Source organism: Mercenaria mercenaria, chromosome 3, assembly GCF_021730395.1.
Source record: "Mercenaria mercenaria strain notata chromosome 3, MADL_Memer_1, whole genome shotgun sequence".
NCBI lineage: Eukaryota > Metazoa > Mollusca > Bivalvia > Venerida > Veneridae > Mercenaria > Mercenaria mercenaria.
In genome coordinates, this window is record NC_069363.1 from 69,505,545 (window position 1) to 69,521,608 (window position 16,064).

The following is a 16,064-nucleotide window of genomic DNA, read 5'->3' on the forward strand; positions in this document are numbered from 1 at the left end:
TTTAGCTTACTCCTAACAGGAATCCAAAGGTCTGAAAGCAATAACAATACTGGGTCTAGTTACGTAAAGACGCATGTTTTATTCTTTTCTTTTTTTTTTGTTTTGACGTGTCTTTAAAAATAAGATGGGGAGGGGGAACCAATAATATACCACAATTTGTGTCTCATATACGTTGCATTAACACATTTTATGATGTTTCGTATTTTACAAAGATTTTTTTCCAGTGATTCTATTCGCACGAATATTAGATTCAACCTCGGAAGTTTTCAAGGTGAACGGAACATCGTGTAATACAATGTAATTAAATAAACATGACATGTCTTGGACTTTTTTGATGTCATGCCAAATTTTCATATCTTTTTATAGCTTGTCTTACACACGTATAGGATAGTCACTGTCACGCGGGGAGTATGAAACATTGTTTGACATTCTAATACAACATTTAAATGGTCAATTAAAACTTTTTGTATCTCATTCTCAAACGTGATTTAAAAGTAGCAGGAACGTTGTCAGACAAAAGGGTGAGTTTGGTGTTATCATTTATTGTTTACAAATGGCAATTGTCTCATTTCGCATTTATTGCGCAGTTTGAATTAATATATGAATAAACGATAACGAATGTGGAGCAGAAATGCAGAATTATGCCACAATAGCAGAGCTTCTAAAGTAATCAGCTGTTTTACTGCCATGGTATTTCACTTGTCTAAATAAAAGATTTTTACAAAAAAATAGAAGGTTCATTTTCATTCTATTTTAATCAAAATCTGAATTACAGATGGACAACCTGACGAGAATGTGCATAATGAGCCTGGTTATTTATATAACTGTTTACCCTCGCACCTATGCTGGGACAATATCCGTCATACATAAACGTTCTGTAGAAGGACTCAAAGAACCAGAAAATACCAGAGAAGGTTTGTCTGATGCTAGTCCAGGAGGACAGGGTACCGTTTTGCTACCTCAGATAAACACGTTCCAATTCTTTCTTCCATTTTGGTGGCATTACCTGAGACCAATGTTAAATGTCTTTACGACAAATACAAACTTTAGACAAACGCTTCAGAAGGAATACGAATACGACACTGAAAAGGGATTTGTGAATGAACTTGACCCATTTACGTTTAAGACAGAATACGGGTCTAGTTTTGGACAAACTGAAGGAATCGAAGCTGAAACTGCTGAAAATAATTTAGATACTGAAAATATGATGGAATCTGACATCCTCATACCTTTCGGTCTAGTACCTGAAACAAATGAACGACATATAGAAGATGATACTGCCGGTAATGCCGCAATAATTTTACACAACTTTAGCAGTGAAAGTAAAAATAATGGTGTAAATCATGACATGGAACAATCCAAGGAAGAACAGAGGCGGTTTGCTCTAACGGGTAATATTGTTGGTTCGTTTACCCAGTCGTTAATGGAGTTAATGCCCTCACTGCGGGAAACAGCAGAGCATGAGAATCACTCTAGTGTGAAAACAAATGACGAAAATGAAATTAACAGTCTTGTTAGATGGGAACAAAACGAACGTGGCCCGCTTGAAATGAAAGAAGCCAGCCCAAGTTTTGAAGGCGAAAGAGTTAATATTGCTTCAATGTTGATTACTAATCCCATGCAAATCAGTATTAATGACCGGATTAGGCAAGAAGAAGACATTGGAGACCAGGGCGACAGACAGGGCGACAGAAGTATAGGTTCTCTAGGAGGTGGATTTACAAGTGAAAATAAACAGGGTGAACCCAGCGATCTGTTTGCAGGTGAAAAATTCGCACCTATTGAGCTCGATAACTCTGACAGTATTGCCGACTCTATTTCGGGTCAAACATTTACGCTACATTTTTTCTCACCAAATTCGCATCTACAAAATGATCAAGACTCGAACACGTGAACTCAAGAGACTGTCAGAATACTTGAATGTATCAAGATAAAAAGACGAACTTGATGGTAATGATTATACTAATTTATCTGGAGATTCGCGCAAATAATATATTTGAACATGTTTCATATAAAACATAAAAAATCATTGACTGTCTCTAAAAGTAACTCCGATATAAATAGAAATGTTCATCTGTAACAAAATTACAACTTGGAATACTTGGTATATCATGGTAGCTGGTTTCTGGCATGTCGTGTTGGGTGAGGCGAAAACACAAAATCAAGACAAAACAATAAACACCTAATATGTCAAGTTTTCACGTGTTCGTGTTGTCGGGGCGGAAACACGAATACTCGACACATTCTACGAGAAAACTCGACGTTTAGAGGGCGCCGACACGACAAATTTATTTGTCGAGTTTTCGTGTGGTCGGATATGAATATGTCGACTTGGCGCCCTTTATTTGTCATACTGTCGTGTTGTCTTGACACGAAAACGCGACAAATACCTTATTTGTCGAGTTTTCTTGTTTTCGGCCTGAACATATGATTTCTTGATTTTTGGAATACAACATAATTCTATAGATTTAAGATTATATTATTGATACCTTCTAATTACCTTTTGGAGGCCTACTTCTAGCTTTAAATGGGAATGTAACGTAAGTTCTATACCGCGCTTGAAAGATGAAACAAATTGTCTTTTAAATGCTTAATATTTATTTCCTGAATTAGAAATCTATTTATTTCATATATTAGAAATAATCAAATGGCTGTATTACACAGTACATGTATTTGTAACAGTTCAAATACCATTTTCAAGGGATAGAAACATGGTAGATACACTTGGTATGAGGTTTTGTGACGGAGTATCCGCCTTAGTGCGAACATAATCTAATAGCGAGCTTCAAAACTCAGTCAATGCCTAAAATATTAGTACAAAAAGTAGTTCTACCTCCTTCATCAAACAATCTTTTTGCATTAAAACATAGTCATACAGACCTAGCAGACATATTTAACATGTTGTGTATATATGTTGTTTTACAAAAACATTTAAATAAAAAGTCCCGATCATTTTGAAAATTAGGCTTACAAATCTAAAACGGCGGTTGATACATTTTGAACAGCCCGCAGAGCTGGAGGATCTATACTGGAAGAAGAAGAGCTGTAACGGGAGATGTTTTATCATTATCGTCGTATACTCAAGTCATTCGCCGTTTATTACGCATAAAGCGGGCGCTAGGTGTACCATTTTCTTACTATGCCCTATATTGACTATCATCAGTCCAGATCTCTTTTCGCGTCTTGCAAATGTGTAATTGTTGTGCGCATGTCTGACGGAAGATGCCAAAACGAAAACTCGACACATAAGATATTTGTCGTGCCGCTTCGTGTTTTCGTGTCGGCGGGGCGAAGTCACGACAATACGACAGCGCAACAAATGAAGGGCAACAGCATGACATCTTCATACCCGCCAACACGAGAACTCGACAAATACACATTTCGTGCCGGTTCCCTCTAAACGTCGTGTTTTCGTGGAAAATGTGTCAAGTTTCTTGTTTTTGTGTTGTGTTTTCGCCTCGCCAATACGCCAACACGACATGGCAAAAATCAGTCACCATAGTTTTTACTAATATTTATTTGAATTCGGCTTTTGAAGCACAGTTTGTCTCCATTTTTAACTTCAGTCTCTATCTTTATTGCTTTACCTATAAAGCTGATTTATCCTCGCTTCAATTTGACAGGTCAATGCTAGTATGTTGTTCGTCGCCAATATTTCATGTATTATTACCTGCGTATATCACATCATGCATCAAGTCCTGCTCAGAAATTGTCCTTTTTGCACTGCAGACAATGTTTTAGACAACAACGTACATTTACACTTATTATTAAACAGTTTTCACTGCATGAATTTTGGGATTTAATACAAAATTAAATTACATGTAAATTTTGAATGCAATTGCATCAAAGTAAATTTAATGTAAATTAAATTTCAAAATTTACTTTCAATTTAATTTTTCATGAAATTCCCAAACCCTTGCATTTAAGATACTCTTAAATATTGTGGCAGATTTCTGCCATTTCGTTTTTATTCGTGTTGGCGGGGCGAAATGTCGAAGTAACGAAAACACGAAAGGTCGAAATAATGCTTATTTGTCGTGTGTTTGCCTTTTGACTTTCGAGGCGAATACACGAAGTAACGAAACATTAAAGGCGAAATAACGAAATTTCAGAGGCGAACACACGAACTTTTATATTAATTACTTTTCGTATCGGCGGGTATTCGCCTCGGAAGGCGAAAGGCGAACACACGAAAACTGAGCTGTTTTCGACATTTCGTTACTTCGACCGCCGACACACGACAAATGTTTCGTGTAGGATCTGCCTTAATACAAGTTATAATAACGTTAACGGCGCAAAATGGGGCGTAATGTATATATGGATTAATACCAGAACTGAAATACTTGAAGAGTGACATGTTTTATTAAACATTTCTATCATAAATTGAGAACATATTTTGTATAAATTGTTGAACACATTATCTAGATGGCATTCAAGGTTCAGGTTGGCGTAATGATACCCCGCAAGACTGACAGAAGATTAATGTATGTACAAATTTAATACTAGTGATAAAATATCTATACAACGACATCTTTTATGGAATATAAATCATGCGTTTTAGGACAAATATTATTTCATAAATGGTAAAACACATTATTTATATAGCATATTCATTTCAGTAGCGTATGTGTAATCGTTATGCGCATGCCTACTGGAAGGCGAATACACGAAAGGACGGAATTGCACATTTGTCGTGTGTTCGTGCCGGCGGGTCGAAGTAACGGAAGGTCGAAAACTGCTTATTTCTCGTGCGTTCGCCTTTCGACTTTCGAGGCGAATACACGAAGACACGACAAAAAAAAGTGCGACAACACGAAGTTTTGATACCCGCCGACGCGAAAAGTGATTAATACAAAAGTTAGTGTGTTCGCCTCTGAAATTTCGTTATTTCGCCTTCAATTTTTTGTTACTTCTTACTAGAAGGCGAACACACGACACATAAGCAGTTTCCGACCTTTCGTGTTTTCGTGTCTTCGACATTTCGACCCGCCAACACGAACAAATATGCAATATTTAATCACTTACCCGCCGACGCGAAAAGTGATTAACTTACAAAAGTTCGTGTGTTCGCCTCTGAAATTTCGTTATTTCGCCTTCAATTTTTTGTTACTTCGTGTATTCGCCTCGAAGGCGAACACACGACACATAAGCAGTTTCCGACCTTTCTTGTTTTCGTTACTTCGACATTTCGCCTCGCCGACACGAACACACGAAATGGATGAAATTTCTAATTTAATTGTAATTTTAGGAAAATAACTCTGATGATTTACTTGAATTTAGTGGATCTTCATACAAGTAAATTTTGAATGCTGCTGATCGAATTTCACACAAAGTCTATATAAACAGAAATTCAATTATTACCAAAATTTCATACAATCCCAAATTTAATGAAATTTTAGGACAATAAATCTTACGATTTATATGAATTAAGTGGAACTTGATGCAAGTAAATTTTGAATATCATTGACCAAATTTAACAAATTATCTGTATTAACCAAAACTTTTATATAAACCCGAATTTAATGAAATGCTGATGATTATGGTTGATATGAATTTAGAGAGTCTTCACACAAGTAAATATGAAGGTCATTGAATTAAATTTTATGCGTAAACTTCAATGCCTTAACTTGTGTGTATGTTGGCGAGGGTGGGGTGGGCGCGGGGAGGTGCGGATGGTTCAGAATGCCTCACAAGGGCTCGTGCCTAGTTTAAGGTTACCCCATGGGTTAAACTTATCCAGTTTTAGGACTGATAATCCAATATTTATGTATACCGCTCACATGAGGCAGGTTCTCATGTTTAGTAGAGCCGTACACTAGTAACAGGTAAACTGGTTTTCTGTATTGTGTCATAAAAGATACATATATAACAGAAGTAATTTTATCCAAGTAATGTTTTTTGAGAAGTAAATAACCAGTCAGTCCGGCTAGTGCACAGCCTAAATGAATATATAAAACTGAGAGTGATTTCTTCAGGCTCTTCGAGATACTATAACAGTACCCACATACATTAGCACCAGGTAATCATAATAATTAGACATGGTGAGATTCCTTTCAAGATCATACGGTAAATATGCAGACTAATCTTTCTAATCCATCAATACCGTTGTCTAGCCCGCAGTTAATTGATAAATTCTGTATTTTAGCGCGGCTGATTTAAATATTTAACTGCATTGTGTTTCGGAGTAATCGGAAGTCTTTAGCAACTTTAAATTTTTTATTTGACTTTGAATAATATGGTATTTTGCTTAATATATACATTCACTTTTTCTCTTATTTATTCGATTGATAATTAGTTAGGGTTAGTTTTATTGATTATCAGTTATTTATTTTTCATATTTCCTAGTTAGTTCCCACTGCATCACTCATTGCTCTTGCATGAGTGTAGGACAAAACCCCCTGCGGACAAAACCCCTTCGGTTATTTTTGCATAGGCGGACAAAACCCCATTAATCTTTTTACAATGAGGACAAACCCCCTTTGCTGAATTTTACAAGGAGCACAAAAACTCTCTTCGCTGAATTTTACAAGGAGGACAAAAAAAACCTTCGCAATTTTTACAAAGGGGACAAACGCCCCTTCATCCTAGTATCAAAAGGGCAAACAATATACTTTTATCATTTTATTAATTCAATTAACTTCAGATAACACAAGACAAACTTAGCGAAATAAATCAATGTGTGACAATATCTTCGATAAATTATGTATCTGTCATTATGTACATCAATTGAATGTGAAAAGAAAGGTGTCTTGAAGACAATTAATATGAAATAAGGCATTGCCTCAATCGGGAATCGATCCGACTTCAACTCATCCCATAACATCCAGTTGCGGTTCAGACAAGTTATGTGGACGCTTTATAAGACACAAGGAAAAAGCGTATTCTTCCAAAAAATCCGAAGTCAGACGCCCTGTGCACGTGCCGGAAGTACACATTTTTGGACGGTCGAAGACAAACCGGCCAGTGCAACCACACTCGCCCCCCCCCTCTCTCTCTCCACCCCCCCCACCTTCTCCACCCCTGCACAAAATTTACATAGACGATATTTTTCCGTAATCCATTTTTAATCACTTCAAGATCTAGTTAAACTCCGTTGAAATAAAATAGTTCCCTTCTTGAGTCGCCTTGAAAAAACGCGAGACTATTATCAAGAGTGATATTGTAACAAAACAGTTGTATTAAAAGTTGTCATTTTATTTATTGATTTTGGTCGTAGGAATATGCATTGTGATGCATTTCCGTATTCTCCGAGAAAACGTTAAATATCGAAGTGGTGTATCTATATAAATTTCCAAAGGCCAGTAGCCCAGTATTGCTCTAATGCAAAAAGATCGCGCCAAAACTGACCACATGACCGGTCACGATGCACGACGTTTGGTCGAAAGACAACTAGTCTAATTAAAATTTAGCCTACTGGTTTCTGGTCGAATACGTCACCTGGTCTAATAAGACAATTGGTCTATTTTCTCTTTATAGATGCGACATTTCGTCGATTTCCTTTTTTTAAAAAGATTATCAGATTCGACTAATTGCCGCAGGCCGATGTTGTCTGTTTACCCTATAATGAGGTGCGATTGATTATAAGCTTGTATCGGCGAACGATATTCATCCCATTTTGACCAATTATGTGACCAGTTATACTTATTTCATTGAGCGATGTTCACCCATTTTTGCTTGTTTTTTAGATTTGCCTTAGGTGAGTATATTATGTTTTTGAGTGAATTTGAGCCATTTCTTCGGGTCGTTTTCATTAGTTTCGATACCCATCATGACAACAAAGCCGGAATTTTTTCTTAGTTGGAGGGGTGGGAAAAAGCAAGTTTCAATGGATTTTCTTACTGTAAAGATCGTTTGGACACAAAAACAGGCAAAACATACTGGAGATGTGAAAAAAGAAAATGTAAGGGACGACTGATTACCTTAGCCGACGACAGTTATGTATCGGCGGACAGTTAACCTAACCTAAGAATAAACCAGTGTTCATGGATTCTGTATCAGTACAAATTGTTCTCTGAAAGTAACTGTCAACTTCCCCACATGAATAAGAGGTGGAGGACGAATGATTTCAGATGCATTGTCTTTCATCAAATCGTCAAGGAGAACATACGTCCCGCCCGAGGATCGAAAACTCCGTAGATCTGCGCTATCCCAGTGCAAGTACAAAACAAAAATGTGCGCATTATACAGGTTATTTAACAGAAACTTACACAAAAATACGTCATCTTGAATATTGCGCAAGTTTTTGGCCCAAGTTTCAACTACAATTTATCAGTATTAAACTTAAAAGGCACTAAATACTATTACATTTGGAATTTTCACGACTTTACACGAGATCGATGATGGATCTATCATGTTCACCAGATTAATCAACGATAGCCTGCAACATATTTTCTAGTTTTATTATGTTCTTTTGGATTACTTTTAGATTTCAACAATATTTCAGCTATTTTCACAGAAGGACGGTTTACCGAAACATCATACATGGGAAAGACAAGTGCTAATCTGCAATCTTCTGTCTTATCAGAGATGTTATTGTATAGTTAAAAATCAGTGACCTTAAAAATGCAAAAGGTAGGTTTTACTCATTGTCTGGCCCTTTTATGAAAAAATATATGTTACGCTTTAGACATGCGCGGATCCAGTCTATTTTGTCAGAGGGGTCATACTGCCCCCTACTATGAGCAGGAAGGTCTAATACGTATCTGTCGTTACAGCTGGTGAACTTAGAATAACGACCGAATTTCATAGTTCAATCGAATTAAGTTCATCGAACGTTAACCTGGGTTCACGGGCATAAACGCCCTTTATCTTATGTCTTCGTTCGAAAATATATTTACCGATTGTTAATCCTAGTTTTTCGACCGTGAACCTGGTTCACGTTATTATTGGACAATTGGCTTGCCATATGTATTTCTTGCTCACCGGAGTGGTGTTTTCGGTGATTTTACCCATGCCGACAAAACCCATCTGGCACCCCCCATGCCAGATGACTCTCGTGCTGTTAATGACAACTAGTGGTTCATGCACTGATAATATATAGTTTATGTAAAATACGAAAAAAGCAGGTACCTTGATAGTTTCTCTCCGTTCCTTATAGTATATTTCTCGATTCAAAATACGTTAGTTTATCGTAAAAAACAACGTTACGCTACAAACTATAAAACTAAATTGGATCTTTGTTATTGTGCGTAACGCAAAACATCATGACGTCACTTCCGCTTACGGACGTTAATTTCCCGCGCTCCACTATAAGAAAGAGTGCTACAAAGAAAATATTTCTACCTGTTATTTGTAAAAAACGGTATGCAAGAAAAATAATCTGCCAGAATAAAATGCTAACATGTAGCCGATATCCTTTCCGCAGCCTTAACGTACTAAAACGCATTAGCCTCTGATGGACCTTTCACGCTTCCTTAGAAACAACATTTATTACACGAAACTTATTTTGAAAACATTTCTGAAATGTCTAGGTCTGCAGCTCTCAAATACGGTTATATCTTACATCTGAGGCATACACTGACGCTCTCAGACAACGTCAAAAATGACATTTTGAGCGATTTGATGAAGTTCCAAAATTATCAATGTACCCTAGCAAAAAAAAAAAAAAAAGAAGTCCACGTGCATACATTTAGACGGGGTGACCCCTGCGCGTGACCCCTGACTATCTACGAATCAATCTGCGGCTTTCGTTTTCAAGTTTAGCATTTATACTTTCATTTTATTTACTTCCGGAAATAGCTGAAGGTCGAGTGACGTCATTTCCTGTGTTGTCAAAAACATACATATACCTGGCGAGATTGCATAAATATATGCTGGCCGTCCTAAGGATATGCAAGAAAAATATCTGTCATGTGTTTACGAATTAGGTAGAAATATCCGTCCCGAGGACACCTGCGCATTGGGCGGTAATGAGGCTTGCGAAGGTGGCCGAGATTGCCTTGCGAGATTGCATAAAAATGTGCTAAGGATATACAATTATTAGCTTTCCGTTTTGAGAGAAAAACAAATCAAACAACACCAAAACTGAATTTTCAACTGAAAATTGAGCAGCATGTAAAACATGTATATTACTCTACTAAACAGGTGTCAGGTGATTAACGTTTCTCTCAATTGAAAGGAAACAAAGTAAGGAAAACAATTAATTAAAAAACAAAGATGCTTTAAGAATGTTAGCCCAGATGTGTAATGCATAAAACTATTTTTTGTAAAATGATTTCATACTGAAAATCCTATTTTATTTTAGAACACTTTAAACTAGTCTAAGATAGTTTTATTACTAAATTAAAGTTTATAGAATGTACAGTGTCCTTTCTTTTCTCTGATAACCACGTTTGAAACGAGTTTGCTGTAGAAGTGGTTAATTTAGCCTATATAAAGAATATATATACAAGCCTCCTAGTGAAACCTTTATTACAGGGTACAACTGTACAGTCTTTCCCTTAACCTTCTTTGTAGCAATGGTGTCTAGCGATGAAGGCTGGCATCTGTCACTTTTGCCCCACTAGGAACAATAGAATCCTTAGGCCTCCTACGGTTATTTATCTAATTGTTAAAGTGTGACTTTTGAGCATTTACATGTAATAGCACACTCCCGTGTTCTATAAATAGAACATACAATAGTTATACCATAATGCAATGCGCGCATTGCGGACAAGGGAGCGTTTTCTATATATAACGAATCATTAACTATCTCAGTAAACTTCGAAAGGAATTAAAAAAGTAACATGCCACCTGTATAAAATTGTCGCACGTGTTAACAGAATAAATAAAAGAGAAAATAAAAGAAAAAATAACTAATTAAAGAAATATATTGGAAATGTAAGGAATATACCAAATATACAGACATATAATTTTAACAAGGCGATTCAAAACGGGCCGACTAAGCAAAACAAAAAAAGAGTACTGTTTAAAATCATGTTGCATGCACATTACCCCATATTCTGCAATATTACTATTAAAATTTTGCATCAGAAGAAGGGTCTACAGTCTTAATAAAAAAAACAAAACAATATTTTCGAATGCGACACACCGAAGGGCACTTGTGGTTAAAACTTTTAATGCTAAATCACTTTTATTCATGACGTTCAAAGAATGTATCAGTACAATTAAAATCATAACTACAATAACTACATGTATTTCATTTTTAAACAACTGATTCACACAACACAAGACACAAACTTGATGATGATCCCGGATGTCAGCTGTGGTCAGTGTCCGTCAAACATTTCCTTATTAAAATACATATATGCATGGTTTGGTAGAAAATAATGGGGTTGCATTAGATTAGCAACATGTTTTATTATATAACATCTAAATATTACTACCAAAAGTCAGATATCTACATGTCACACTAAGTGGTCATTTGTAATAAAACACAACATATGTATATCACAGAGGTGTTAATTGTTTCAACGAATAACTAGATATGTGACAGAAAATAACAATGTGTATGACAGTTTACTTTAAAATATACATGTTGTTCATCATATTTCGAAATTTCAATAAATTTAAACTATGCGATCATAAAATTTCCTTTTACATTCACAAATGGATCTTTTAAATTTATAAACATTTGCGGAAGATTTTTTTTTACAAAAATATACTTTTAATGTATGACGGTAACCAAGAAGAACAACTTTGATTTCTTCTGATCTGTAAATACATTTTTGTTTTAAATATTAACGCTTTTCATTTGGCATTAATACATTTTTTCTCGAGTTGTTTTATTTTTTTTCTAAATATTCTTTTTTAAAACTGAAAGTGTCACAAAATGAACAGAATAACATAATAACATCATCCATTCATTAACATCGTCATTTCATACATTGAAGAAAAAGCGGTATGTTATTTCTAACATGGATATAAAAAAATAGTTTCTAGGCTAGTTTATTGAAATTAAAAGTGGAAAAATCATTTGTTTGCGATGTGTAGGCTAGACACCTGATCAAAAATAACGAACAAAATGCAAAATTTATGGTTTACTTATGCTATTGTACAATGACTCACTGATTGTTTGTCCGCAAATTGAGTCCTGTGCTATTTTTAGATAGCAGACCTTATCGGTGACGTCACAGATCCTTACATACGGGAGTGTGCTATAACGCAAATGTTCATTTTTGCTCGGTTTGGTTTGCCACTTTCCAGGACAACCGTCCTTCACTGCTTTCAGCGCTTTGATTTAATTCGATAGTATATATCTCATTCGGTATATTGCATGTTACCGTAGAGGATAAAAATCGGTAAATACGATTCCCTATAATTAGAGAGTATATGGACAATTGATGCACTTATTCTATTATATACAATTATTACAGCTTGTTCCGTAATAACTAAAATTAATCAGACTGAAAAATGAACATTGCCAAATGTCATACAAAAAAACTGTGTTTTGAAAATATTATAATAACTTACATATTAATATTCTTTAAAACATACTTTTTGAATAATTATGACTATTTATTTCAGTTTTATATGTTTCGAAATCACTGTATTTCTCAAGGACATTACATGAATAGCACATAAGAAAGCACATTACAAATATTATTCACAGGCATTACATGAACAGCACATAAGAAAGCACATCACAAATATTATTCACAGACATGACATGAACAGCACATTAGAAAGCACATCACAGATATAATTCTCAGATATTACATGAACAGCACTGAGAAAGCGAATCACAAATATAATTCACAGACATCACATGAACAGCACATAAGAAAGCACATCACACATATACTCCACAGACATTATATGAACAGCACATAAGAAAGCACATCACACATATTATTCATAGACATTAGAGGACAGCACATAAGAAAGCACATCACATAAGAAAGCACATCACACATATTATTCATAGACATTAGAGGACAGCACATAAGAAAGCACATCACCAAGGTCAGCTTTCAATGAGAATTTTCGAGAATTCTCTCCCTTAATTATTGACTGTATTAAAGCAATTCCCTTCAAATTGGATTGTCTCCCTTTACATTAGCTAAAGTCGTGTCATTCATGACCCAAATCAATAATTCTTTGTCATAGATTTTGCATTGATATATTGCACGGGGGAGGAACTGTTACACGAGACTCGGTTGTGGAGGATATCATGTTACAGATTTAGGATGCTACTATTACAGTATTCCTGGATAACGTTACAGCATTCGGAGGATAAAAATCACTGTCGGTGTTTTGTTTTCCAAAACAATAGTAAATATTTATCTCTTTTTTGCAAAAGTAAAAATTGTTTTTCTAGATCAATGGTATGTACGTCTGCTGAGACATGGTTTAACACGTGAAACACAGTATATTGATGTTTGATGTATATCAAGCGTTTAATGACAAAATCCGAAATTTTGATAGAAAATTATCTAAAAGAAGTTGATTAAAATATGTTTCAACCATGTTTTTATGCTCATTTGCATCGATAAAGACCCTCTTTAGGCATGCAGTTATAATACGAGGTAGAAAAATCAATGTGGGTCTAATTTTTCGTGGTTTTATAGAATGTTACAGTTGTGGGGTGCTTCTTCTGGATGTGTTACAGATTTAGGATGATACTTTTTGGAATACATTTTGACAGTATACAATACCAGGATAGCAAATAAAATTTAGATATCATGAATTATTCCGGATTTTTTGTAAGATGTAACAAATATATTATACCAAGTGCATTTTTTTCTAACTTCGAAATTCTAAATCTGATTCAACAGTTATAATATAACAAGAGCTGTCCGTAAGACAGCCAAGCTCGACTATTCGAAATATTGTCCCAGAGGCAGGAAAATATTACCTAAAAAGGTTAAATATCAAAAGAGTTTTAAGTTCAAAAGGGGGAATAATTTGACCAAAATGCATATCAGTAATGGGACTTGCTGCTATCAACTAGTTTTATAACCCCTAAGGCACATGTGAAGTTTCAATTCAATATCTGCATTAGTTTTGGAGATAGAAACTCGCATGTAAAACTTTAACCAGAATTTTCAAAGTCCAAAAGGGGATATAATTTGCCCAAAATATATGCCAGAGTTATGGAACTTGATCCAGTGAGGTTAGTAATTGATCTTGAAAAAGAAAAAATAAGTTTCAAATCTATATGCCTTTTAGAAATAGCTGTATGTACTTGCACGCAAAACTTTAACCAGAATTTTCTAAGTCCAAAAGGGGGCATAATTTGGCCAAAATGAAGATCAGAGTTATGGGACTTGCTGCTATCAACTAGTTTTATAACCCCGAAGACACATGTGAAGTTTCAAATCAATATCTGCATTAGTTTTGGAGATAATAACTTGCATGTAAAACTTTAACCAAAATTTTCTAAGTCTAAAAGGGGGCATAAATTGCTCAAAATGCATGTCAGAGTTATGGGTCTTGACCCAGTGAGGTTGGTTATTGATCTAGAAAAAGAAAAAATAAGTTTCAAATCTATATGCCTTTTAGAAATAGCTGTATGTACTTGAACGCAAAACTTTAACCAGAATTTTCTAAGTCCAAAAGGGGGCATAATTTGGCCAAAATGAAAGTCAGAGTTATGGGACTTGCTGCTATCAACTAGTTTTATAACCCCGAAGACACATGTGAAGTTTCAAATCAATATCTGCATTAGTTTTGGAGATAGTAACTTGCATGTGTTACGATTTTTTGTAAAATGTCTTTAGTATGTTGCAAGTCCTTTTATAGATGCGTACCTCCGATCACACAGCATCTGCCCGTGTCTGCTTTAGTTTGGCTGGAAAACGGGACAAACTGACCAAAATCTCAAAATCGCTCTTGCTATTGCTCCAAGCTGATTCCAGAACCAGCTTAAAACCAGCTTTCTCTTGCTGAAGTCTTCAAATGGCCGTTTTGGTTTGGTACTTTTTGTCTTCAAACATCCGCTGATTGATTATTTTTCACGTTAAAGGTGTTATTTTCAGGTAAAAACCAAGGATAAAAAGATGTGCTATTGCGGCAAGTTCTAAAAGATAAATGCTATCGCAACAAGCTGAAACTTTTATGTGCAATGACGGTGGCTTGAAAGGTTTTAGCTAGATTTTCAGGATAAAACAAAGGCTTTGAAGCATAATAAATATGTTTATGTTTTAATTTAGAGCGGTATATTCGCGAGGCTATTATTTTTTTATATACGCGATTTTCACTTAAGCACACATTCAAGACACAAGCGTAATAATTATTTCTTGCTTAATGCACCGCTAAATATTCAAATTTTAAAAATCTCGAAAAAATTACCTACGCAAAATCAACCCAGTTTACAGCTTTAGTATTCAATTTCCAAATTAGCTTTTTTTCTCAATCATAATAAATAAGATGGCTAACGGTGTTTTTTATTTGCAGATTCAAACGCAGAATGGCTGATGAAGCTAGGACAAACGTGTGCAGCCAGCATGGCAAGGCTTTCCGCCATAGGCGAAATTTGCATACGCTCGAGAAAAGTCACACAGAAACGTTTCCCTAGGGGTTTCAGCTCTCGATAGGCATTGGTAACTATTTTCTGTAATTTTATATCTGTGTAGCAAATGGATAGAAAATGGGCCATATATGCGAAGCTAGAACTTTTAGTTTTGATAACATTCAGACGCTTTTGAAAATAATGTGCATTTTCTTTAAAATTATAACTTGATAAATTTTATACCTTGGACTCTCAAAGAAGCGCGTGACACACTCATGTAGGAATAACTTAATGACCGAAGAACTGTAGTGTATGAATCGGTTTATTACAGGAGAATAAATACTGAAATTACAGCTAGTTAAAAATGAAACAGTTTACTTGTAAATCAATGGAAAATTATCAACTGATCCATTACGTGTTTTGAGTGTATTTACGAAATATTTAATCTGTTTATCCTATGCTCAATTGCATCAGCATCAGCAACATTCAGAGGACGGCCGCCATACAAGCTCTTGGCCTCTCCTCTTGTGAATACAACAATTCTGAAGAAAATGACTATAATTTTGGTATGTATCTATGACATGGTTCCCAAATATGCAGATAATTACGACAAAAGTGCATAATATATTTTATTTAAAACTTGGAAAGTATCACACCATTATTTCTATTAATT

General features: G+C 35.2%; 1 protein-coding gene across 1 annotated transcript; it reads left to right on the top strand.

The window, feature by feature from the left end:
• The first annotated feature begins 367 nt into the window (after window positions 1-367).
• Window positions 368-2,029, top strand: LOC123524454 (uncharacterized). Its single transcript, XM_045302664.2, has 2 exons — window positions 368-521; window positions 776-2,029. The coding sequence occupies exon 2, from the start codon at window positions 776-778 to the stop codon at window positions 1,892-1,894; it is 1,119 nt and encodes a 372-aa protein (XP_045158599.2). The 5' UTR covers window positions 368-521; the 3' UTR covers window positions 1,895-2,029.
• The last annotated feature ends 14,035 nt before the right edge of the window (window positions 2,030-16,064 follow it).